This window comes from Microtus oregoni, unplaced genomic scaffold, assembly GCF_018167655.1.
Source record: "Microtus oregoni isolate MIOR12 unplaced genomic scaffold, Mior012 000003F_ref0000135, whole genome shotgun sequence".
Taxonomy (NCBI): Eukaryota; Metazoa; Chordata; class Mammalia; order Rodentia; family Cricetidae; genus Microtus; species Microtus oregoni.
Window position 1 is genome coordinate 672,095 of NW_024543062.1, and position 27,048 is coordinate 699,142.

The following is a 27,048-nucleotide window of genomic DNA, read 5'->3' on the forward strand; positions in this document are numbered from 1 at the left end:
TGTTCAGAACCAACTGGGGCAGCATAGTAAGTTCTAAACCAGTCTGTGTTACAGAGCGAGGGAGTGAGAATAGAAGGAAATCTACTAAAATCTAAACATGGATTCACACATGGGTTTTACTCTGTGTTAGTTTTTTTTAAAAATATTTATTTATTTACTATGTATACAACATTCTGCCTCAATGTATGCCCGCACCCCAGAGCAGGGCGCCAGATCTCAGTACAGATGGTTGTGAGCCACCATGTGGTTGCTGGGAATTGAACTCAGGACCTCTGGAAGAGCAGCCAGTACTCTTAACCTCTGAGCCATCTCTCCAGCCCCTACTCTGTGTTAGTTTTGAGCTTACCCAAACTGGTATATAATAGTCAAATAGGTTTGGAGTCCAAAGTCTGTGTGTGTATGTGTGTGTGTGTGTGTGTGTGTGTGTGTGTGTGTGAGAGAGAGAGAGAGAGAGAGAGAGAGAGAGAGGGAGAGAGAGAGAGAGAGAGAGAGAGACAGACAGAGACAGAGACAGAGACAGACACCTGGGATGAATGTCCCAGGGCTTGCAGTTGCTCTGCCACTGAACACAAGCCAGCCTTTAACTCAGTGGGTGCTCAACTATTGAGCCATGCCCACATCACCCTCCCTGGGAGATTCTAGGCAGGAGCTCCACCACTGAGCTCTTCTCAACACAGAGTCTCAGTGCCATCCTCCATGAAGTGCCGACTTTCTGTGTTCCCCAGATCACTTGAGCTTTCCCCTGGTCTGTAAGCACAGGTCTGGGAAAGAGCAATTGGAACCCCTGCTTGTCTTCCTCTGCCTCACATGACCGCTGTGTTGCAGATCTGTCAGGACCGACACCAGGTCAGCTGTTGCGTCACAGCTGCTGCCTAGCTCAAAGTGAACATGGGGTGCTTCCTAGTTTCAGAGGCAGGAGAGTGCACCTAGGAACCAAAGTAGATCCTGCCAGCGCGAACACTCACAGTGTCTCTCAGTATGTCGACAATTATGTCCTCTCAAAGCCTGTCACCTCCAGTCAGATGTGCAGAGTTAAAGGAGTGCTTTCTCACTGCTGCTTAAGACCAGGGAAACAGAATCCCGGCTCCCTGCCAACCTTCTCTTCCCAGTTTGCCCTCCCCTGCGGCTGTGACATTCGACTGTGAGCTAGGTGTGTGTGTGTTTGGGTGTGCATGCTTGGGTGTGCATGTGGAGGTCAGAGGACAGCCTCAAGTGTTGTTCCTCAGGTGCCCCTGCCTTTTTTGTTAGTTTGTTCTGAGACAAGGTCTCTTGCTAGCCTATACCTTACCAGCTGGCAGTGAGCCCAGAAGCTCTCTCTTTCTGTCTCCGCCTTCCCAGTGTTGGGATTGCAAGCACTCACTTCCTTGGCCAGCACTTCGTATTTGAGTTCTGGAAATTGAACTCAGCTCCTGTTCTTTCAGGGCAAGCCCCTTTGCCACCTGAGCTTTTTCCTCAGCCCCCAGTGCACCTTTTAAAACGACCAGTGTAGTCCTGCCCCCTCTTGAGTTTTAAAGCTTCAGACGTTCTCTCGTGATATGAGCCGTTTGCACCTCCCCATCCAGTTACTTCCCTGTGCTCAGTGTCTCACGCTTGAAATCAATTGCAGGGGTGGGGGATGTCTTTCAGTTGGTAGAGTGGTTTGCTCATCATGGAGGAAGTTAGATTCCCCAGCACCACATCAATTGTGTGTGGTGGCAAAAGCCTGTGAACCCAGCACTTGGAAGGGAGGGGCAGGAGGATCAGGGTTCAAGGCCAGCCCCTCACACAGTAAGGTCAAGGCCGTTATACTCTCAAAGAGGGGGCAGAGCTGAGGCAGGTCTTGAGTTTAGGTCAGCCTGGGCTGCATAGTGAGACCCTGCCTCAAAATAACAAGCATGTCAGGGTTTTTGTTTGTATTTAATTCTTTATACACTGAAGATTGGAATATGCCAAGTGTGGTGGTCTGAATGAAAACGGCCCCCATAGTTCATGTACTTAAATGTTTCATTCCCAGTTGGTGGGCTGTTGAAGAAGGATTAGGAAATGTAGCTGTTTTGAAGGAGGTGTTCCACTGGGGTGGGCTTTGAGTTTCAAAAGCCCATACCAGGCGTCTTGTTCTCTCTGCCTCCTGCCTGCACATCAGGATGTAGGCTCTCAGCTACTGCTCCAGCACTATGCACCCTCTGAAAGCGTAAACCAGCCCCTAGCTAAATGCTTCCTTGGTCATGGTATCTCTTCACACCATGAAGAGTAACAGTAACATAAAAGAGTAACTAAGGCACCAAGGTTGATGTTTTTCTATTGTCTGAACTTTAGTTTTCTTTGTAATTGATGATGATCATTTTGGCCTCTCTGCTTTTTCTTGGCACTTAACTCCAAGGAGAACCTAATTAATTAGTTAATTAATTAATTGAAACAGGGTCTTACTCTGTAGTCAAGGCTAGTCTCAAACTCATGACGTTCCTCTTGCTTCAGCCTTCCAAATGCTGGGATTACATGTATGAGTTGCACCAATCCTGGCAAATTGCTTGTCAGTAAGTCAGTGTTCTCTCTCTCTCTCTCTCTCTCTGTCTCTCTCTGTCTCTCTCTGTCTCTCTCTGTCTCTCTCTCTCTCTCTCTGTCTCTCTTCTTTCTGTCTCTCTTTCTCCAAATTGTTCAGATACATCATCTTCTTTGTTTTAGATTTAGTGTGTGTGTGTGTTGTACCATGTATTTGCAGGTGCTCAAGGAGGCCAGAGATGCCGGAAGAAACTAGAGTTTTACATGACTATAAGCCACCTGATGTGGAACTAGACTCAAGAACAAATGCTTTTAACCACTGGGCCATCTCTGCAACTCCTGACACTATTTGTGTGTGTGTGGTTTCTAGAACAGATTGGTCTTGAACTCACAAAGACCTTCCTGCCTCTGCCTCCAGAGTTCTAGCCCCTCTGTAGCTCCTACACTGAGTATTTCATCAGTTGCAGCTTCTTGCAGCCTGTGTTCCTTGTTTCTGTCAGGCTGGGTCTGCCTTAGCAAAATGATACCTACCTGCCGTGTTTTTTTTTTTTAAATATTTATTTATTTAGCATACAGTATTCTGTCTGCTTGTATACATGCAGGCCAGAAGAGGGCACCAGACCTCATTACAGATGGTTGTGAGCCACCATGTGGTTGCTGGGAGTTGAACTCAGGACCTTTGGAAGACCAGGCAATGCTCTTAACCACTGAGCCATCTCTCTAGCCCATACGTGCCATGTTTTAAAAGCTTTTATGATGTGATATCTCCCCAGCTCACAAGGTATCTTTTACACCCTTAAAGTTGCCTGTATTTAGTATCTAATTAAAAGGCATTTCAGCATCTTCATAGACTTCTGCAGTCATCACCACAATCAGTAGCTGTTGCTCGGCTGATGGCAGTAGAGTCCTTTTCTACCTGGAGAGAAACTGAATAGATGAGGAGAAGCTCTTTGAATGTTGGCAGTGCCAGGCCTTGGAGACCCCAAGGTCCGGCTCACAGCTGCAAGCCTTGAGAGCTAGGCCTGTTGCTCTAGCTCCAGAACAGGGGTTCTCAAGTTTCCTAATATTCCGACCCTTTAACGTAGTTCCTATGTTGTGGTGACCCCAAACCACAAAATTACTTTGTTGCAACTCATAACTCTAATTTTGCTACTGTTATGAGTAATTATGTAAATATTTTTCAGAGATAGAGGTTTGACAGGGATTGCAACCCACAGGTTGAGAATCACTGCTCAGAATAGAGAATCAGAAGCCCAGACACTCCTGAACTTCTAGCAGTATCAATGAGCAGCAGAGGACAACATAAGCTGGTTTCTGCTCCTGAATGGGCCTTGGGTGCTGGGACTTCAGTCCTCGACAAGGCTGATGGTACAACTTTAAAGCCTAGAGTGGCAGAGACCTTTGGGTCTTTGTCTTGTTGGCTTCCAGGAACTCTATGGTTATCAAGGCCTGCTATTTCTCACCTACCACCATGCCTGGCTTTTTTTTTTTTAACGTTGATTCTGGGGATGGAGCTCTGTGATCAAACCTATGTCTTCCTGCTTGCACAGCAGACCTGGAAATTAACTTCCTTCTGGACATTTTATATACATCGTATGACACTAAATGTGATTTTTTTACATCTGACTTTTTTCACTCAGCTAACATACACACACACACACACACACACACATGTATGTGTAGTTACATTTATTTACTTACTTATGTGTGTGTATATGCTACAGAGTGCATGTGGAGGTCAGAGGACAACCTGCAGGAATCTTTCTCTCCTTTCACTAGTCTGATCCTAGGGATCAAATTTTAGGTCATTGGGGTTGGCAGTAAAGATCCTTACCCACTGAGCCACCTCACTGGTATTTTTGAGGCTTATCCATGAGCAAAAGGCACCATATTTGATTTCTTTTCATTGCTAGTAGTAGTCTGTCATATGGATGTAGAGTTCTTTCTTTGCTATTTACTAGTTGGTAGCCATTTGATTGAAGAAGGATGCTTAAAAGAAATCCCACACTAGCTCAGAATTGACAATAATAGAGGGTTATTTATTTAGGGGTAGACTCACAAATCACAATCCTCTGCTGGAATGGAGAACAGCAACCAAATCCCACAGCCAGAAAAGAGGCCAGACGCGTGCTTTACATCAGCATAAATATATAAAAGGCCACGCCCAAATGGGCAGGTAACTTAAAGGCTACTGGCAGTAGGAATTCCTACAGCATTTGGATTATTCCACCTTTTCCTTTTCACATGTGAGCTTTTGTGGTGTGTGTGCATGTGTGTACGGGTGTGTTTGGACAGATGGTTCAGTGATTCAGAATGGCTGTCACTCATGCAGGAGACCTGGGTTCTATTTCCAGCACCCACAAGTGGCTCTCAACCATCTGTAACTCCAGTTTGAGGGGATCCAATAACTTCTTCTGACCTCCAGGCATGCAAGTGGTGCACAGACTTTCATGCAGACAAACACTCGTGCACACCAAATAACTAAATCTCTAATGAAAGAAAGGAAAGGGGTGAGGCTGGAGAGGTGCTCAGCCATAAAGAGCATTTTCTGCATTCTAGAATAAGAGCTTTGAGCCACTAAACCATCTTTCTAGCCCCTCAGTATACGTTTTCTGTACAGTTTTCACCTACTGTTAATCCAGTCCTCAAATGCTGTTGTGCTGGTTAGTTTGTCAGATTGGCACAACGTAGAGTCACCAGGAGGGAGAAAGTCTCAGTGAGGGATTAGGTTGGCTTGTAGGAGGTTGTCTTAATTGCCTTAATTGATGTGAAATCCAGCCCACTGTGGGTGGCACCATTCCCCAGGCAGTGAGTCCTGAGCTGTCTGTGTTAAGAGCAGAGGAAACACCTGGCGGTGATGGTGGCTGTGCACTCCTTTAATCCCAGCACTTGGGAGACAGAGGCAGATGATCTCTTGAGTTTGAGGACAGCCTGTGTTGCCAGATATTTGAGCAAATTGTGTAAAGATGTATTCCTGTTTTACTTTGCCTGCCTAAGGCACCTGATGGATTTAATAAAGAGCTGAATGACCAATAGGTGAGGTTAGGTAGGATTTCCAGGCAGAGAGAGGAACTAGGGATGGATCTAGGCACTCCAGGAAGATGCCAGCAAGATACAGAAGGAGTTGACATACAGAATTGAGGAGAGGTTAAATGTCACGTGGCAGAAGGTAGATTAATAGAAACAGGTTGATGTAAGGTGTAAAAGCTAGCTGGGGACAGCCTAAGCTAAAGGCCAAGCTGTCATAGTTAATAATAAGTCTCTGTGTCGTTATCTGTGGTCCCCAAAAGCCTAGCAGAGTGAGTGCCAGAATAGCCAGAACTATGCTGTCAGACCATGTTTCAAAAAAACAAATTTAAACTGCATTTATTACCTAGAGAAAGGCCAATCATGTATTAAGGAGGTTCTTATCACTATTCCTAAGTAATTCTTTAAAAAAAAAAAAAGAAAAAGAAAAGTGTTCCTGGTTTTGCTTTGAGACAGTCTCACTCCTGTGCTGACCCTGAGCTCACAAGTAGCTGAGGATGACCTTGAACTTCTGGCCCTACTTCTACCTCCTCAGGGCTGGGACTACAGATCACTACACCCAGTAAATGCTGTGCTGGGGATGGAACTTGTACTTTCTGCATGCTAGGCAAGTTCTCTACCAATGGAGCCACATCCCCTGTTCATTCTTTTTTTTCTTCTTTTTTTAAAGATGTGTCTGGCCTTGAACTCACTTGCCTTTGCTCCCCTCCCCAAGTTATGGGATTAAAAGTGTGTATCGCCACACTTGGTTTTCACTTTTTTTTTTAAGAGTCTTGCTGTATTGCCTACACTGGCCTTGAACTCGCAGTCTCTCCGCCTCAGCCTCTTTCAGTCGCAGCCCCGCTCGTGTCTGGAAAGGAGTTTAGTATGCATTTTAAATGATGTTTGCATCGAGAATTGCTTGCTCTACATGGGATAAAACCGGACTCACTGAACATAGCGGACAATGAGGACTGCTGAGAAGTCAAGAACAATGGCACTGGGTTTTGATCCTACTGCACATACTGGCTTTGTGGGAGCCTAGGCTGTTTGGATGCTCACCTTACTAGACCTGGAAGGAGGTGGGAGGTCCTTGGACTTCCCACAGGGCAGGGAACCCGGTCTGCTCTTGGGCTAATGAGAGAGGGGGAGTTGATTGGGGGAGGGGGAGGGATATGGGAGGCGGTGGTGGGGAAGAGACAGAAATCTTTAATAAATAAATAAATAATAATAAAAAAAGAGAGAATTGCTTGCTCTAGTGACAGAGCTCCACGATTTTGCTGACTTAGAAATGGGTTTCCCAGTGACAGGGAGACTCCTCACAGATGACTCAGACCCAGGGATCCATAGCAGCTGTGGCTTACTGAAGTGTGTCCCCAGCTGGCACAAGCCACCCTTTAAAATAGACTGTCCCCCTCACGTTAGAAAAACCCAGCGCCGGAATGCTGCACCGCGCATCCACCATTGTGGTAGCCTCATCTGAGTTCAGGGCGTTGGGCAGGGAATACTGACAGACTTCCTGGTTGTGCTCTTTCTAACCATGGAGCCAGGGAAGGATGGGCAAACAGGACCGGGGAGAGACCACAGAATGACATGATGAGGGAAGCAAGTGACGTTCAGGAAGAGCTGTGTTGTGCTTTCCAGGGCGCTGCTCTGACGACAGTGACCAGCTCTTGTTAGTGCTGACCCACTCCTGCTTCCCACATCTCTACTGAGAGAGACACATTAGCCAGCAGCTTTTGTGGAAGGGAAAGCGGCCAGGCAGCCATAGGATGGATGATCCAGAGAGGCCAGGAGTAGCGCTCCTAGGGTCTTTCCTTGGGGGTACCCTGGTGTCACATCGCCATCCCAGCTGTACTTGGCACCCTTCTGTTTCATCCGGAGTTCCGGTGTCAGAGGTACTGTTTCCTCCCACTCCCGGCTGCTTGCTCAGGTGTTTCCTCTGGGAGACCTGCAGAGCTATGTGGGTAGATGTCCCCTGGACACTTTTGCTCATGGACACACGACCTTATGGAACACTGGGTCCTGCTCATCTTGCTCCTGGATTTGGGAAGTCATAGATTAGCAAATGCCAGGTTGGGGGCAAGGAGGGTCTCTAAGCATGTCCTTGTGTGGGAAAAAAAAAACAAGGTTTCTGAGTACCCTGAAGGGGAACACACCGAGAGCTTGAGCATTTATCAGGTAGAACGGTGGAAGTGTCTTTGTGGAACAGCAGAGGTCTCTGAACTTGAGGGGGAAGGCCTCTTTGTGTGTGAGATAGAATCTCACTGTGGCCCTGTTTGACCTGGAACACTCTAAGTAGACCAGGCTAACCTTGAACCCTTAGGGATCTGCCTGCCTCTGCTTCCTGAGTGCTGGGATTAAAGACCTGTACTACCACACCCATCTGAAAAAATCTTTACATTTATTCGAAGTTATTTATTTACTTACCTACTTGTGTGTTGCTGTGTTTGCGCGCGCACGCGAGTGTGCATTCCCACTCAGGCGCCTGCATGACAACATGCAGAGGTGGAAGGACAGCTTGTGAGAGTGTGTTCTTCCTTCCCTCCTGTGGGTCCCGGGGAGCAAACTCAGACTGTTAGGCTTGGTGTGGCAATTGTGTTTACCCGCCAACCCATCCATCTCCCTGCCCAGGCTTATGCTGTGAACACTTGTTTCCAAAGGTGTCTCTTTTCAAGACTGGAAGCTTTAGGAGGCAGGGCTCTGTGGAGGAAGGCCAGTAGGGGCAGGCCTTTGGAGTTAGACCTGCTTCCGGCTCTGGCCTGTTCTTGCTGCTTTCTGCTCCTCAGCCTCGTGAACTGCTTCTGCCCCCTGTCCCCATCACCAAGGACGGAGCTGCTTACACATCGTGCTCCACCCATCATTGACTTCCCAGCCACAGTGTATTGCAGACCTCTGTCAGACGTGGCAGTGACTGATACCCCAGGTTTCCCTGAGATCTACTGAGTCAGGGCCTCTGATTGCCATGAACTCAGCCACACCAGAGCAGAGGTGTGGTCCTCAGGAGATGAGAGCCTTGGCTAGACATCACTGCGACAGAAGAGGGGAACAGGTGTCTGTATTCCTTCGTCTCCATCCTCTTTGACACATGGCAAGGCCTGGCATGGTTACCTGGGACGAGTAGTTTTCCATTCAGAATTGCCCTCCTGTGAAAGGCTTGAGCCTCTAGCCATTTGACTTACCTAGAGCGAGGATGTGGAAGATGGTGGCTTCCTCTGAGGCATTTCTCACTGTTTCCCTCACATTGGCAAAGTCCCCTGGTTGGCTGTAGGTGGCACCTGGAGTAACCTTGTTCTTGGCCAAGACTCCAGCTGTGAATGGCCCTAGGACATATGCCCATTTGGCTGCCAACTCCCAGAGCTCCTCCTAGGTCATGTGACACCAGTTCTGAGCCCCTCCCCAGCTTCAGGGTGTGTCCAGCCATGATGCCCAGCAATGCTGTCCATCGCTTCAGGATTGACTTGTGAGATATACTAGCCTACTGGCTGCTGCTGGCCTTCAGCCCAGAGGCCACATGGGGAGGTGACTGGTCAGGGGTGCACTTTGAGTTGATGAGTAAGTGCTGAAGCTCATGGGTCCACCCAGGGGTGCTGTGACCACAGCTGTTTCTAAGAATTCAGGAACTCACAGGTCCTCAGAACTGGTCTCCCTGGCCCTATGGTTTGGGCCCTTGCCTTCGTGCACTTGTCTGGAGGAGGGAAATATAAAGTCCCATACAAGTGAGGAACCTTTAGAACAGTAAGATTCCATGATGCCCATTTGAAGAAAGGCCTTTAAGAGTAAAGAAACTCAACCAGGCATGATGCTCAGACCTGTGATTCCAATCTTTAGGAGACTGAGGCAGGAAAATTATGAGTTCTGGTCTGACCTGATCTATGTAATAAGATCCTGTCTCAGAAAACCAAAAACTAAAAAGAAAAGCATAGGGAATTAGGTGAATTTACTGACTCCTTGGTATCTGCCACATTTGTTTAGAATTATTAAAGATGAAATAAGAAAGCCATGCAGAGAGGTATGGGTTTGTAATTCTGGTGCTAGGGAGGCAGTCAGAGAGATCATATAACTGTCCTCAAAGTAAGATAGGGGCTGAGGAGATGGTCCAGCATGAGGACCTAAATTCAATCCCCAGGATCCCTATTGGAAAAAAAAAAAAAGCCAGTTATGGAGGCATGTGCCTGTCATCCCAGTGCTGGGAAGGCAGAAATAGGAGGATCCCATCACTTGCTGGCCAGACTGCCTACCTTGTTTGACAAGTTACAAGCTCCTGAGAAGTTCTGTTTAAAAGCAAGCAGGCAAACAAACAAACAACCCCCCAAAACTAACAAGGTAGGACCAATGAGATGCTCAGTGGGTAAAGGTGCTTGTTACCATGCCTGATGACCTGAGTTGGATCTCTGGGGCCCACGTGAAGAAGGAGAAAACTTGCTTCACAAAGCCAGAGTCCTGATCTCCACGTTTGTGTGCGTGTACACATGCATACACACGTACACATCACACCACCAAAATACATAAACAAGTAAATAAATAAAAAGTGATATGGACACCCTGTTTCTTCGAAAAACAAACAAAACAAAACAAAGCATGCGTCTTATCACATTACACAAGGCTTCCTATTAAATCCAACATGCCCATTACAGCGTTCATTTCCATCCCACCCATGAGCTGTGAGTCCCCTGGGGCCTTTCCTGTAATGAATGATGACCTGTGTGCACTTCTTCACAAACCAGGAACCATATCTGGTTCACAGGACTTGTAAACTGCAAGCCCGTGGTATTGAGCAACACGCCGTCTCTCCTGCCAGATGCTCTTTCCACCATACCCTGGAGCGTCATCTGCAGTGTCTGCACACTGAGTCCGAGCTCCCTTTGGGAGGGCTGGTGCAGAGTGCGTGTCCTTGTCCCATAGCAGACGACAGAGGAGGAGGGAGGCATGAGATTGCTGCTGAAGCTGTGAGCTGCTGGCTTTGCTGGTCTCCATGGCGTACGCTGCTGCAATGGCTGCTGCACGGCCTTACCTGTCCAGGCTCCTGCATGCTTCCTGGTGAACTTGGGCACACATCCATCCACTGCCACCCAGAACGAAAGCCTCACCTGTCATTCCTAGTCCCAGGCTGGAAGCTCATTGAGCCTAGGCGGAACCAAGGAAGGCGACCTGGGAAGTAGGGGGCAGGGAGCGGGGAGGTTGCTGCATTGGCACTGATATTGACAGACAGGTTAGACAGGTGGGGGCTAGGAGGGGCACATCTGAGAGGGTAATGCTCTTTTCTCAAAATGACAGGATTTCTGTTAGCTGTTTGTGTCTCTTGTGGGACAGCCTGACATGGAACCTCAGGGCTTTCTGGGAGCCCTGGGAAATAAAGGGGAGAGGCTACCTTCAGCTCAGCTGCTTTCTGCAACTCCAGAACTTCTAGAATGTCCCCAGGAAATTGGATCCTCTGCCACCACCCAGCCCTGGATTTTGGGGAACGCTTTGTGGGGAGCATCATTTTGGACCTTATTTTCTTCTTTTCGATCTGGTTCCATGGTTCTTCAGTGAGGACAAATTGAGTATCTGGCATTCTTTACAGATTGGGGGCAGGGTGAGGCAAGGCAAGACAGGGCAGGGGTGGGGCTTCAGCCCCACCTGCTGGGCACCTGTCTCTTGCTGGGCTGGCCAGCTGGGCTCTGCAGCGGGTAGAGCAGCCTCATAGCCTGGCGCTGCGGCTGGCCAGCCTCCATCCTGCAGCCCTGGCCCCCTGCGGGCTGCAGACGCGCAGGCAGCCTTCTGGAAGGAAGGGCAGAGCTCAGAGCTCAACCACCAGCTCCCGGTAAGGTGTGCATCGCAGCCATTCCCGGCCCCCTTCTGGCTTTTGTCTGGTTTTGTTTGTGATGGCTGGAAGAAAGGATGCTACCGATAGGGACAAAGCTGCAAACAGGGGACTCAGCAGAGGGCTCGGGAAAGAAAGCGCCAGGATCAGCTGGGAACAGAGAACTGGGTCCCCAGGGTTCCATCCATCCTGCTGGGAGCTTTCCCAGCAGTGGTACTTTAGAGAACATTTCCTGTATTTGAAAGCATGAGGTTTTTAAAGTGTTTCGTGGAGTGTAATGCTATTTCCCAGCAGTGTGTGCATGTGAATGTCTGTATGTGTGCAGAGCTGGGAGCACACACACCTGTGATTAGGTTTTTGTACCTTCATCTTGCACATGGGAGTGTGAAGTTCAGGATTTTTGTGCATGTGTGTTTGTGGCTACATGAATATGTGTATTTTATGGTGCTTGTGTGTTCCATTTGTTTATGCATGTGTGTTTGTGTGTGCATATATATTTGTGTACATTTTACATGCACTTATTTGTGTATGTGCATTTATACATTTATGTGCATATGTATATTTGGATGCATGTGTATTTGCATTCTCTTGTGCCTAAATGAGTGTTCATATGTATGCACCAACTCTGGCCTGTCAGGTCATGTGGCCTCCGGAAGGTGGCAGCCATGCTGTGGACAGAAGCAGGTGACTGGCAGCTTGACCAGTTCTACCTGGTAAAGTGACCGACTGGTTCCATCACTTCTAACCAGAATACCCTATCCCCAAAGAGTTTACCCTGACCCACATATGAGCTTGGAAGGACAGGGCAGGGGTGTCAGGGACAAGGCTCTGTGGTGGTGACATGCTGATCTGGGATGAGCAATGCTGTGTTGGGGGATTTGTTTTGTAGGTTTGGTGATGGGGGCCATAGTACAGGCTAAGGTATGTCATGGTCGCCTCTGAGCCACAAAGTGTGGAAAACTGGCCTACCTGCTCTGAGACTGCCTGTTGGGGCAGGCCTTCCTGGGACTTCTGCATCATCAAGGCAATGCCTAAACTTTCAAAGGACATGGGCATTGGCCAGAGACCTTAGACCCATCTCCAGACCTTTTGTGACAGAGCAGTGACAGGTGTCTACGTGACTCAGTGAGATTCATAGTCTGGACAATCTGAGAATGAGTCGTGCTGAGATTTCTGACTACTTTGCTTCCACTCTTTCTGTTCCAGGGATAAACGCCCAGGCCCGGAGGCTACAGCGTATCCGCGCCAAGGGAACGCCAGCCCTCACCTCTGAGACTACCCAACACTCCCCACCGACCCAACTGCGCCGTACAGTCAGCGAGACCAGCCTAAGTCCAGGACCCACACTAGCTGACGCGACCCAGGATCCGGAGGAGCCCACCCCTGATAGCATGCGGTACTCACTGTACCAATGCCCGCACCTGCTGCTGTTACAGGGCTACAGTCAGCAGCATGTGAGCCACTCCTAGTTCCCAGTAGGTCAGGCCTCACCCTGCCTCCAGCAGAGGCAGCTGTGGGAGAGATGGGAGGTGGGGTGCAAGGCCATTTGCTGCCTGTGTCCTCTGTCCAGGCCCCAGCAGGGAACAGCCACACAAGGGTGCTCACTGAACTCATCCCTCCTTGGGTCTCTGTGCTAGACCACTTTCCGACTTCTGTCTCAGGCCTTTGGGACAGGGATATGTGGTGTGATGTGTATGTGTGCATGCGCGCGTGTGTGTGTGTGAGAGAGGGGGGGGAGGGAGGGAGGGAAGGAGGGAGGGAGGGAGAGAGAGAGAGAGAGAGAGAGAGAGAGAGAGAGAAGGGCGGGCCTGTCCTTGGCCAGGTGACAGTGGGAACTGATTGTGACTTGGTAACTGTGCTGTCCTAGCTGCTTGTTCTCATCCCCCTCCCCTCCTTTTTTGAGACAATGTCTTTCTATGTAGCCCAGGCTGGTATGAAACTCACTGTCACCCAAGCAGGCCTTGAATGTGATCCTTCTGCTTCAGCTTCCTTTCCAAATGCAGAGGCGATTGGCCTGTGCCAGCAGACCCAGTTCCCAGAGCCATTTCTTACTTCTTTATCTGATTCCCAAGAAGCCGGCTTTGGTGACATCCTGTCGTCACTTACGTTTTCTTTAGTTCTCTGTACTTTTCACAGCATTCTGGGTTCCTGGGCTCAGTCTCAAGAGATGCCCCATGCTGAGCTGAGAACCGAGGCACAGGGTCTACTACTACACTGCTTTCTTTTGGGGTGACTTGGGGAGTTTGGCAGCCCTCAGCTTGTGGCTGTCAGCCCTTGTCTCTTGATGGGTCTCTTTTGTGTAGAGAAGCCATGTCCTCTGGGATAGGCTGGGATGGCCAGGGAAGGGTTGCCAAGGTGACAGGTTACTGGTGACTTGGGGTGGGTGGCAGCCTATGAGTCCTGGGAACAGAACCTAGGAAGATGTGGCTGGCGGAACAGGGACACTGCTGTGCTGATGCTGCCACAACTAACGTCATTCCTGTCCTAAGTCATCTGTCTGCTCTTTAGGATAGCCTGGTGTATGTGCTCAGCCGGGAGCGGCACACAGTGGGCCAGCGCACACCCTCCAGCAAACCCAGCATCAGCCTGTCTGCCCCAGACATCCTGCCCCTGCACTGCACAATTCGCCGCCACCAGTCCACAGAAGGTGGACAGGCAGGGGCCAGGCTGGTGCTGGAGCCCATCGCAGGGGCGTCGGTTTCAGTCAACTTCTCCGAAGTGGGAAGGAATCCTGTGGTGCTACAACACGGCGACCTGCTCTCCCTGGGTCTCTACTACCTGCTGCTGTTCAAGGACCCTGGGCAGGCGCAGCCGCTGCCTGCCTGTGCCATTGCCCGTCTTGGGGCCGCACCACAGAGCTGTAGGATGTGTGGTGCGGTACTCAGATCCCGTGGGGTCCCTTCCTTGCCTCCTGCTGTGGTCCGGCGGCGGTCACTGCTCCTGGAGTTTGAGCCCGACATGGAGGACACACTGCTGCAGAGGATCATGACGCTGACTGAGCCTGGTGGTGATGACTACAAGCTGACACCTGCCTTCCTCCTCTGCCTCTGCATCCAGCACTCTGCCACTCGCTTCCAGCCCGGTACCTTCAGGCATCTCCTGCTCAAGATCTCCAAGATGATCCGAGACACCGTCTGGGTGCGTGGGGGTGATAGCTTGTGTCTTGACTGGTGCTACTAGATGGCTGGGCTCCGCCTGCCAGAGTCGAAGGCCTGCCACTACTCTGATGTCGCCACAGTGATGTCAGACTGGGAGAGCGCTGGCCTGTCCATCTGTACCTCCATACTGGGCAGGCCACCAGGCTGGGCATTGTAGGCCTCAGGGTAGAATTTTGCCTTCAGAGTGAGTCTGAGTCAGAGCCCTGCCAGACTACTATCCACAGGCTCAGTGCCCCGTGTTTTCCACCAGGTCAGTTTGGTGTGAGGAGCAGGACAGTCAGCTGTTGGCACATTCCCTCCAGGTCAACCTGGGCCAGTAGACTGGGGGCGGGACAGGAGGGCCGTGCAGAATTCCTCACTGTGGAGCCAGTCCTGTATATTTCACGGGGGTACTTAGCAGTATCCATGGCCTCTCCCACTACAAGCGGTTCCCTCCCTGCTCCCCCCCCCCCCCCCCCCCCGACTCTTCATAAAAGCCCAGCAGTGCCACCTGTTGGGCGGGTCAAGTAAAAGCACTGGAACAGGCTGCTTGGTGCCATCCAAGGTATCAGCAGCTTTGCAGCTCCTGCCCTGAAGGTGACCTGACTCCCAGGCACCAAACGTGTCTCTGTTGCTCAGGGTTGTTAGAGGCTTTCACGAATCTTGACTTTGTTCCTCCAGGAGCATCTCTGTAGTCTCAGGACTCAGGGCTAGAGAGGTGTGGATCCAGGGGTCAGTCTAGTTAAAACAGCCTCAGCCTCAGTGAGAGTTCTGTCTCTAGGTAAATAAGTAAATAAAGTAGAGTGTGACGGAGGAACACACACACACACACATACACACACACACACACACGAGAATACACTGTAATATAACAGGAAGCATAACTAGACAGTTCATTTTGTTTTTAGAGTGTCCCATCGCTCCTAGTATTTAAATGTCTGGTTGGGTGAAATGGAGACTGTTCTGTTTCTGTCACAAGAGGTATGTGGGTCACATGCAGGAAGAGGGAGCAGAATTGGTGGGAAAGGTTTATAGAGTGGAAAAAGCTTAGCTAAGAGGGAATAGCAGAGTCCCGGTGTCTCCGGCCGCCTGCTGAGTTTTTCAAGGAGATAGAGTAATGTGTATTGAGGAGTGGCTTCTCTTTCCCTGTGTGTGTGTGTGGTGTGTATGGGTATGGGTGCCTGTTCCATGGTGCAGGTCTGAAGGTCAGAGAGGGTCAGAGGACAACCCATGAAATTAGTTCTCCCTTTCTATCTTTTCAATAGAATTTGTTGAGGAGAATTAAAAGTTTATGAAACCACTAGGTAGGGGTTAATATTTGTTATGAGACGAATTTCTCTCATTAAAGAATGGAAATATAGGGATTTTATGTAATACAGTTTTTTAGAAATAGGGGCCCTAGGGTTGGAGAGATGGCTCAGCACTTAAGAGCACTTGCTGCTCCTGTAGAGGACCCACATCAGACAGTTCACAACTGCCTGGAAATTCAGTTTCTGGAGATCTGATGGCCTCTCACTGCCTCCAAGGGCACTGCACACATGTGCTGCACATATATGCAGATAATCAGATGCACACACACAGAGAGACTTAAAAATAATTAAGGATTAAAAAGAAATAGGTTCATGCATAGTGGCGCATACCTTTAATTCAAGCATTTGGGAGGCAGAGGCAGGCAGATCTCTGTGAGTTCAAGGCCATCCTGGTCTACATATTGAGTTCTAGGGCAGCTAGGGATACATAGAGAGACCTGGTCTCAAAAAGAAAGAAAGAAAAGAAACAAGAAATAGGGGTCCATAATCTAGAAAACAAGAACTACCTTAAATTTTTTAAAAAGTTACTGTTGTTAGCTTATGTGCTTGTTTGAGACAGTCTCCCAGCCCAGACTGGCCTTGAACTCTTCCTTCTTCTGCCCCATCTCCCAGGTGGAGTGCTCAGTTTGCAGGTGTGTGTTTCTCTGCCCGCTCCTGTCTCTGGTAATATCTTCAGTGCTGGGAGAGCTGAAGTCATCACCTGCCCAAGCCTGCATCACTGCCAGATTTCAGGGTTCTGTAGGGAAACCCCCACTACCAGGTCTGGCTGCCATAGCTCAGAAAAGTGGTTCCGGTAGTCCTTTTAACATTAAATAAACTCGGAAGGATGTTCCAGTGTGTAGTGGCTCTCTGATCCCGGAAGGCAGCCCTTAACCACATGGTTGCTGTAGTCAAGAGTACCACCTCACAGCAGGGCTTGTGCAGCCCACCTGCAGCTCTAAGATCCCTGCAGCAACCCTCCCCTTCTTCACCTTTGTGTGGGTTCTGGAGAGAGAACTCAGGGACTCTGTGGCAAGCGCGTGTCCCACTGAGCCATCCCGCAGGCTCGGAATGATGTGTATCTGAGTTTTTCCCTGTGCTATCCTGTTTTTCTCACATTTCATTTTGTCTTTCTTTTTTTCCTTTATAGGAGAAAACCAAAGAGCTAGCGGAAAAGCAGGCGCAACTGTAAGTGTGACCTAGTTATCGTCCTCTCTCTTGCAGCATCGAGTTCCCTGCAGGCTCCTTGGGCTGAACTCCAGACTTCAGCCACTCAGCCACTGCCCTCCCATTCATTTCCCCTAACCACCCTGGGAAGCTGTGAGGAAAATTTCCTAGGTAGGCCTGGTGGTGCAGGCACGTGACAACTGTGCTGTTTAGGAGCTGAGGCAGGAGGATTGCAAGCTCAAGGCTTGCCTGGGCTACATGGTGAGTACTAGCCCAGCTTGGACAGCTAAGACCCTGTCTCAAATAATAAAGTAAAAACAGGGCAGAGGACATAGTTTAGTGGTAGAGCTCCTGCCTAGGATCTCCTATTGAGGGTTGGGAGTGTAGCTCAGCAGTAGAACTCCTGTCTGGGCTCTCCTGTTGAGGGCTCGGGGTGTAGCTAAGTGGTAGAGCTCCTGCCTAGAATCCCACGGTGAGTTGAAGAAGTGACTTAGCATAGATAACCTGCCTAGCACCAGGGAGAACCAGGGTTCAATCATCAGTACTAAAACAACAGCAAACACTCCACCATAGGTGTACCTGGTGCTCAGTGGTAGAACAGTTGCCTAGCAACACACACACAAGCACATTAAATTACCCAGATCATTTTTAACAAGAGGGGAGTCTTCCCACAACTGATTCCCTAAAGCACCCTAGCCCAGCGTCCATGGAAAGCACATCTGGACACTTGCAGCACTGGTGGACCTGGTGGATCATTCTGGATAATCTGTCACCAGCATGCTGCCCTGCTGGAATTGAAGCCTTCATGAGATGCCCTCTCTGGGCGAATTGTCAGGGTAGCAGTGGCATGTCTGCACAGTGTATACAACGAGGGAGTCTGGGAACTTCAGCCTTGGCTCTTCCAGCATGCTAGTACTGAAAAATAATGCCCAGGGCTGGGGAGATGTCTTAGTGGGTAGAGTGCTTGCTTGGCATGCAGGAAACCATGGGTTCCATCTTCAGCACCCCCAGAAACCAGGAGTGGGGGTGTCCACTTGTAATCATGGCACTCAGAAGTAAAGGCAGGCAGAATCAGAAGTTCAAGGTCACCGTTGGTGCATAGTGAATTTAAGGTCAGCCTGAAATACATGAGGCCCTGTTTTTAAAAGAAAAAGGCCCCAGACGGTATCTGTGACATGTATAAGTGTTTGCACACATGACTGTAGCCTATGAAGCCATGCTCTCATGCTAACGCTCAGGCTGAGCTGAAAAGATGGTCTCAGAACTCAGGGCACTTAGGGAGGGGACTGGAATTGGGAGGCCAAGGGCTCCCCCTGCTGGTATCATGTTCCTATTTCAGAATCAGAGGCATGCCATTGTTAATGGGTGTTTCAGGGTTGTCCAATGACCTCTTTGTACAGTAGGATCAAAGGATGTACAGAGGGAGGATAGATGACCGGGGTCCTGCCATTCTCAATGACCACCAGATGGAGATGAGCCAGATAAGGCCACTGACTGGGAGTGGGAGTCAGGACCCCTGCTGCAGCTGCATGGGGAGACCAAGTGCTGCTTCCTGGCCTATCAGGGCTCTATGCAAACTAGCTGGAGGCAGCACTGATTCCAAAGGATGATTGACAGCGTGGTAGGGCTCAGAAGAGTTGTAGAGGTATTGGTCCTGTTCAGTTGGGGTGAAGGGCTTTGTCTCGGGACAGCCAGGCTTGAGGAAATTGAGGCAGTGTGGATATGATGGCAAACTGCTAAACATTCCTGCTGCACCTGGAAGTGCAGGTCAGACTAGAACCTTCCATCCCAGGACCTATCTGCCTGGGTGGCCTAGGGCCTTGGCTTGACTGGGCTGAAAGAAGTGTAGCATGGGGTGGACCCTGCTTCCCCACTGATAGGAAAAGCCAAGGCCTTCCCTTTAGCTTTACTGTTTCTGCTGTATTTCCAGAAATTCAGTCCCTCAGGCATGCTCATGGCTTTCTTTTCAAATTCCTTTTTTTCTTTTGAAAATACTGAATCACTACAAGAACACAGAGCGGTGTGAACACGGAAGTCAGTCCCATGAACTCACATCTGGGCTTAGCCTGGCCACAGGCTGCCAGATCTCCATCTCTCTCCTGTGTCTGAGAATTAGCGTTCCTCTGCTCTGTGGACGTGGGGTCTGCGTCCCAGCTCTCCTCACCTGGAACTGCCCTCTTCCGGACCATGTCCTTCACATCACTGTGACAGAATAGCAGACAGAGCAGCTTAGGGGAGGGAAAGTGCCTTTTGGCTCGTGGTTTCCACTGAGGGCTAGCCCTGCACCCCCACGCTGTGGTGAAGCAGCCTCCTAGCAGTAGGGAGGGGAGGAACAGCGGCTCACCTTGGGGCAGCCAGGAAGCAGGGGAGAGAAGAGCCTGTGCCAGCAGGCTTCCTCCTCCCCTCCCACTTTGTTCTGTAATGGTCCCCAGTGTGTGGAGTAGTGACACCCACATTCAGGGAGGGCCTCTACCCCATCTCATTGATCCCAGCCCTTGGATTTCTGAGTTAGGAGCTCACTGTTCAGCCCAATCTAATTTAGAACTCATCGTCTAGCCCAGAACTCAAGAGTATCCTAGCTCTGCCTCCTAAGTGCTGGGATCATAGGTGTGTGTCACTGCGCCTGACTCTACCCAACCTGCTTATCTGTGTTAAAGGACTCTTGTTGTTTCCGTGTACTGTGCCAAGCGTCCTTTTAAAAATACACTTTCCTTTGTAATTGGGTTTTAGAAACTCCCCTTGTGGTTTCAGAGTTCCTCAAAAACATTACCATCTTAGGTAGGAAGATGAACCAGCTGGTCAAGTACTTGCCTGAAGCATGAGAACTCGAGGTCAGTGTTTGATGCACAGCACTCGCTGAAAAAAAACAAACAACAACAAAAAAAGCCAAACATGGGAGCATGCTTGTAGTCCCAGCACTGGACATGGAGAAGCAGGCCAGTCAGCCATCCTCCTCAGTGAGCCTTGGATCAACAAGAGATCCCTTCCCTAAAACAAAATGGGCAATGCTCCCAAGGAACATTCCCGCAGATGGATCTCTGAAACACACACCCACACACACCATACTCATAGCCCACACATAACACATATACATACACACCACACTGTAGACACACTACACTCCCCCATGCCATACTCATATCCCATACATAACATACACATACACACCACACCACAAACACACTACACCCCCCCATGCCATACTCGCATCGCATACATAACACACACACACACACACACACTACAGGCACACTACACACCCCCATACCATACTCATATCCCATACATAACACACACATATACACCACAGACACACTACACACACACACACCATACTCATAGCACACATACACGCTGCACCGCAAACACACTACACACCGCCATGCCATACTTATATACCATACATAACACACACATACATACCACAGGCACACTACACACCCCCACACCATACTCATTCCACACAACACACACACATCATACCACAAACACTAAATACTCCCATACCAAACTCATATCACATGCACGTGCACACACGCACAGAAGAGCAGATGGACACATTTCTGACCCCAAGTCCAAGAGGTGGGTCACCACACAGCTGCGGACAGTCACCCCAGGATGACATCAGCCAGGGAGGGAAACAGTCCCTGCTGAGGGAGGGGAATCAGAAATAATGATTAGAGGGAAAAACACAAACACTGGTAAAAGAAAGAACAAGGCTAAGTCAAGATAAACACAGATCAGAAATGCAAATCACAGCACAAGTGCCTTGGGAAATAGTAGGGCCGGGACTGGAGCAAAACAAGTCAGAAAGTGAGAGGCAGGGAGGCCAAGGCAGAGAAAGAAATGTTAGTATTTGTCAGTGGGGAAGCTGGGGGAGTGTGGGGTGTGGGAGTTGTGGAGGGATGGGGTATGTGGGAGGTGTAGGGTGTACGTGGTGTGTGGTGTGGGGATGTGTGGGAAGTGTAGGGAGCATGTGTGAGTGTGTGTATGTTTGTGATGTACATGTGTGTTGGGGGCAGGGTGCATGCACCTGCAGAGGCCAAAGGAGGCCATGTCCTTCTCTAGCACTCTGCCTTATTCCCTTGAGATAGTGTCTTTCGCTGAGCCTGGAACTCACTAATGTGTCTAGGCTGCTGGCCAGCAAGAGCTCCCAGGATCCTCCGTGCTTAGAGAGGCTGCCTTGGAGTGTGTTGTTGCTGCCTGGGCTCTCTAGCAGTGAGACATATGCGGGTCTACTTGGCAGTGTGGGGCTGCCCACCCCTTTGAGTCCCTGGGGGAAATTGAGGAAGGCAGAGAATTTTGAAAACCAAATGGAGTTGGGGTCCGGAGAGTTCAATGAATGCTCTTCTGACTGTGTGCAGCTCTTGTACATGCCGGTGTCTAAGTCGGGCGGCTGGGGAACCAGCAGGCCCTCCATACTCGTATCCCATACATAACACACACACACCACAGACACACTACACACCCCCATGCCATACTCATATTCCACACAACACACACACATCATACCACAAACACACTAAATACTCCCACACCATACTCATATCACACACACGCACATGCACACACGTAGTTGGGCAGGCTACGCTGGGAGGCCGCGGCTGCTTAGTAGCTAACACAGGAGAGATGGTCACCAGCCGCTTCTCCCCCCACCCAGGCGCAGGATAGAGAGGTCACCGTTGTTTGTGGACTAAAGTGAAATTAATGGCTGGGTAGAGCCTGGGACAGCAGGGGAGAGTTTGACAGCCCTGGGACAGCAGGACAAAGGCCAGACCCTCCCCTGTGACTCCCTCACATCACCCCATTTAGGCCCCAGATGTTTCCATGGGCGTGGCCCTTTCCTCAGCGCTCCAGGCATGTGGAAACATCAAATGCCAGGCGCTTGACTCCACAGTCATCAGCTTTGATCTTCTCCAGGCACAGGCTGGGTTAGGGAGCTCCGTGTCTGCTCCTAGGCCTACATATCTGGATGCCCTACGAGAGGTAAAAAAGCAGCCCCTCAGAACTCCCCCAGTGAGGGACACCGAGGTCACCAGGGAGAGATTCTTGGACTTTTCCTCATATGAAACCAGCCTAAGGCAGATCTTGGGGTGATCCTTCTGAGGGAGTGTGCATGACTGTAGAGGCACATACCAAGTGGGGTGTTCAGCAAATATGGGCAGATCTTGGGGTGATCCTTCTGAGGGAGTGTGCATGGCTGCAGATACCTAGGTGGGATGGTCAGCAGATAAGGCTGTAGAGGCTTACGGGAGAATCTACCATCCTAAGCCTTAGGGACCCAGGGCGGTGCATTTGAGGAGGAGAGGAATTGTGCAAGGCATGGTAGTGCCAGCATTTGGAAAGCTGAGGCAGGAAGTTCACTGGTTCAAGGCCAGCCTAGACTACATGGCAAAATTCTGTCTAAATAAATAAATAAAAGCAATGCATGCATGTTGACATTTTAGTGAATTGTGAAGGCCCTAAGGGTAGCCCCAAAGTCACAGGGGTCCCAAGAGTCTGGTTAGGACAATAAAAAGTAGATACAAGTCACACTGAAGGATTGATACCCACACACCTCTTAGGACTGGTGTGTGACACTGAGCGGGGAGATGGTTTGAGGTGCCCCAGTTGTGAGAGCCAGTAAAGGTCTAGTCTAGAAGGACATCAAGGGAAACAGGTGCCAGTCATTGGCACTGCCCTCTGAAATGGGGACGCTTAGCTGGAAGGCGGCAAGCCTGAGATGAGTGGACCCTTGTTTCTGGCTAGCTATAGGAGGGGTTTGAGCTGCTCCTGTAACTCGCCAGGGTGACAGATACCTGGTAGCCCCTTGACCAGTGCCTGGTTCTGTTTTCATTAACCAGAGTAACAGTGCCCCCATGTGGATAGCACACTAAACTGCAGAAGGGAGTGTGGGAGCTAGAAATGTCCTTCTCCCCTTACAGACCTTGGAAGGTGACCTCCAGTGACTATCCACACTGGAATTTCCTAACGGTTACCTCCAGGTCTGAGGAACATGCTTTGCTTTTCACCTGATTTCTTTTCTCATGGTGCTATGGATTAAACCCAGGGCCTTGCACATGCTAGACCATGTTCTACCAGGGAGCTATTCTCCTCAGGCCCTCACTGATGGTTGGCAAGTGTTTACTGCTGAGCCATACCCCCACTGGAGGATTCCAGGCAGATGCTCTACCACTGAGCCACACCCCAGCCCCTCACTGGGGAATTGTAGGCAGGGGCTCTACCACTGAACCACACCCCAGCCCCTCACTGGGGGATTCTAGGCAGGGGCTCTACCACTGAACCACACCCCAGCCCCTCACTGGGGGATCCTAGGCAGGGGCTCTGCCACTGAACCACACCCCAGCCCCTCACTGGGGGATCCTAGGCAGGGGCTCTACCACTGAACCACACCCCAGCCCCTCACTGGGGGATCCTAGGCAGGGGCTCTACCACTGAACCACACCCCAGCCCCTCACTGGGGGATCCTAGGCAGGGGCTCTACCACTGAACCACACCCTACTCCCCTCACTGGGGGATTCTAGGCAGGGGCTCTACCACTGAGCTCCATCTTCACCACTGATTGCTGCCTCTTGAGTCATCAGCTTCCCACATTCTTGACGCCAGTCTCTTATTAGGTAGTATCTAACTAATCTCAGTTCAGTCAGCCTTGTCCTCTGAGAATTCCCTTATTAAGTAATCAGTTTAAACTATTTCTTTGTCTAATAGCACACTTATACTCAGGTTTCTTACCCCAAAAGCCATGGATAGTGAGCCCCCACACATACCCATATGTGTGTGTCTATGTGTATGTGTGCCGTAGTGTTCACAGCTACTCCTCATCTGCTTCCAGAAGAAGAGCTGTGAAGACAGCCTTCAGTAGGCTCCTGACTTTGGGGAAGTTGACAGAAGTACTTGCTTCTGCTAGTATCCCATGAGAATGACTGTCCCCATGCAGACAGAACCACAGACTCAGCTCCTCATCTGCACCTAGAGTAATCCATTAGTCTTTCTGTCTTGGTAGCCAGGAACCCATCTCCTGGGCCAGCTTCCCCATGGCCGACCTGGTTCCCGACCTTCAGCACATCCTGTTTTGGATGTCAAACTCCATCGAACTCCTGTACTTCATCCAGCAGAAATGCCCGCTGTACATGCAGAACATGGAGGAGGAGCTGGATGTCACAGGTATGGCACCTGCGGTGCGCCATGAGAGCGGGCACAGCGGTAACTTTATGCATATGTGCCTGTACAGTGTGGAGCTTTCACGGTCCCTAGGCCAGTCATTTAGGGATCACAGATGAGGCCAGCATCAGTGATTTAGACTGATCTGATGTTCTAGGGCCTGCTGTATGACACTTTGCTAGTCTGTGTTGTCTGTATGTTCTGTTCTGTTTGTGGGAGGCTGAATGTGTGCACAGACCACTTGGAGGGGACACATGAACATACAGTTAACCAAATGGGGGGTTTAATCCAGAAAGGAAGAATGCTGCCAATCTTAGCTTAAAATGGTAGGGCGCATCAATTTCAGAGATGGAAAATATGGGCAGCATGCCTTAAATTAGCATTTCCAAATACTCAAATTCCCAAATACTTGAGGAGAGGCCGTTCTGCTAGAGGGGATTGGGGGTGGGGTGGGGTGTGGTGTGGTGAGGGTTCTATAAAGATAATGCTGTGCGCTGTGCTGGGGAAGTGGCTCGGTTGGTAAAGTGCTGGTTGTACAAACATAAGGACCTGAGTGCTGTCTCTAGCTTGCAAGTAAAAAGCCAGGGGTGATGGTGTGGACTTGTTGTCCCCATGCTCATAATCCTGGAGGGTAGGAGGCTCCCCGGGACTCACTGACTAGCCGGCCTGGCCAAAACAGTGAGCCCCAGACACCAGGGGGAGACCCTGTCTGAGAAACCAAGGTGGATACCCTCAAGGAATGACACTGGACGTTGTTTTCTGGTCTGCAGATGTGTGTATATGTGAGTATGCGTGCACATGAACACAGATGCATGTGCATGGATGGATACAAACACACAAAATTGCTCAGAAAAAAGGAGGGTAGCTCAGTTAGTAAAGTTCTTACCATGGAAATAGGAGGATCTGAATCACATACTCCCACCCCTGACACACACACACACACACACACACACACACACACACACTGGCACATGCTTGTAATTCCAATGCTGGGGCGGGGGTGGAGACAGAGAGAGGATCTCTGGGGCTCATTCCAAGTTCTAGGCCAAAAGAGAGATCCTGTCTCAGAAAACAGGATGGATAGTTCCTGAGGAAAGGCACCTGAGGATGACCTCTGGCCTCCATATGTACTGGCACATTACACCTACACATGAATCCCCCCCCCACACACACACGCACACCAGACAGATAAATAAAAGGTGGTGGTGTGAGGCCAGGCCTTGATGCCCTAGGCAATTTCACTGAGGACTCTATGCCTGGGGGGTTCTGACAGAGCCAGGAGCTCATGATGACTGTGGTGGTTCCCATGTCCTGACCATGCACCTGGGGACTTGGGGACAGAGCTTTGCTCTGCCGTGTCATCAAAGCCACTCTCTCTCTCCTGTGTCAGTGTGGACCTTGGACTGTGTAGGTCTAGCCCCCTGGCACTGTGGGTCCAAGCTGTAGTGGAGGTAGTGCTCACTGCGTCTGTGGAGTGTCCCCATACCTCCTTTGTGCTTGCCTATAGCAGGTGAGGCCGGGTTTCCTCATTGCCTGAGGGACATCTGCTCTGGGGCCCCTATGGCTTTATGCCCTTGGTTCTCCTCCTCTCAGTGTCTGCCTGGGATGTCTCAGATCCACACCTGGAGTGTACTGTGTACTGTTGCCTGTTTGCCTCTCCTGTCAGCCCGCTCTTTGCCCTTGCACCTTGCAGTGAGGTGGATCTGGATCTTCGTGTGGATAACCCAGCAGCCCTCCAGGCCTGGGATGGAGTGTGCAGCAATTTGGGTTCTTTCCCTTTTTTTGTGGTGTATTGTTGTTGTTTTGGTTTGGTGTTTTGAGACAGAGTCTCACTGTAACCCTGCTGCCCTGGAACTTGTTGTGTAGATCAGCTGACCTCAAATTCACAGAGGTCTGTTGGCCTCTGCCTTCTGGGTGCTGAAAGGTTTCCATTTTCCTGAGAGATTCTTCTTACTCCACAGCCATGTGACAGCTTCCCAAGGGGCTGCGGTGCAAGCCTTCTGACCTATGTCATTAAACAGTTGATCCTCAGGGCTGGGTTGGGCTTGCTGCAGTGGAATATAGCCAGCTCTGGTGGAGAACACAGCATGGAGACTTGGGTCTCTTAACCCAGACACTCAGGAGACTGAGGCAGGACAGTTGTAGGCTCAAGGCTAATCTGGACTACAGAGTGAGTTCATGGCCATGCTGGGTACCTTGTCTTAAAAGAAAGGAGCCCAGTGATAGAAGCCTGCATGACCTAGAAAGAAGAGAAGGAAAGAAGTGGAGAGGATGGAAGGAAGGACAGACTTCTGTGCTCTGTCTCAGGGACATGGGAGCATGTGAACACACGTGTGTGGTCTTCTCTGACTGCCCGGTGTTACTGGCTAAGCCAGGTTTGGGATCGCTGTACCTCGAAAGCCAGATTGGGAGTGTTGGTGTGCCATGCAGAGCCCTCAGTGGGGAGCTAGACAGCTGGGGGAGTCCTGGCTGCTACTGACTGGGTGGGTCCACATGTGCAGACTGTTCTGGTGACCCCCCCTTGTGACCCCTTTCCCTGCAGGCTCCAAGGAATCACTGTTCTCCTGCACACTGACGGCCAGCGAGGAGGCCATGGCGGCCCTGGAGGAGGTGGTGCTCTATGCTTTCCAGCAGTGTGTGTATTACCTCTCCAAGGTGTGTGCTGCCACCTGGCTTTCCCAGGGCCTTGGGGTAGGAGGGAAGGGACTGCCAGCTTCAGCAGGGAGGAAGCAACCACTGGTTCGACTCTGGTTCCCCATACCAGGAGTGCCACCATGGTACAGCCTTGTGATCATCGGGCATGGAGCCTTTTACAGCACTGCTAAGTGACTGCCATGTCCAGCCTGTTTGCACCCGCAGCTCCCGTCCTTGCTTCTATTAGTCCCAGAGGCGGCTCCTGCTGGGCCTCATTCTAACCGATTACCTAAGACTGGAACAGAAGCTTGTTAGGTTGGGGACTCCTGGGTCAGTCCCAGCATCCCTGTAAGTGGCTCTGGGGTTCTCT

The 27,048-nt window shown here is 50.3% G+C and overlaps 1 protein-coding gene across 3 annotated transcripts in view; it reads left to right on the forward strand.

Annotated features, from left to right (window-relative positions):
• LOC121444369 (ras-associating and dilute domain-containing protein) overlaps positions 1-27,048 on the forward strand; it is a 70,881-nt gene that overhangs the window by 31,703 nt on the left and 12,130 nt on the right. For all 3 annotated transcript variants that reach the window (XM_041646193.1, XM_041646184.1, XM_041646200.1), the window contains exons 3-7: positions 12,497-12,744; positions 13,799-14,428; positions 16,867-16,904; positions 23,887-24,047; positions 26,587-26,699. In XM_041646193.1, coding sequence (XP_041502127.1) covers positions 12,497-12,744; positions 13,799-14,428; positions 16,867-16,904; positions 23,887-24,047; positions 26,587-26,699 — 1,190 coding nt within the window. The remainder of the gene's footprint in view (positions 1-12,496; positions 12,745-13,798; positions 14,429-16,866; positions 16,905-23,886; positions 24,048-26,586; positions 26,700-27,048) is intronic.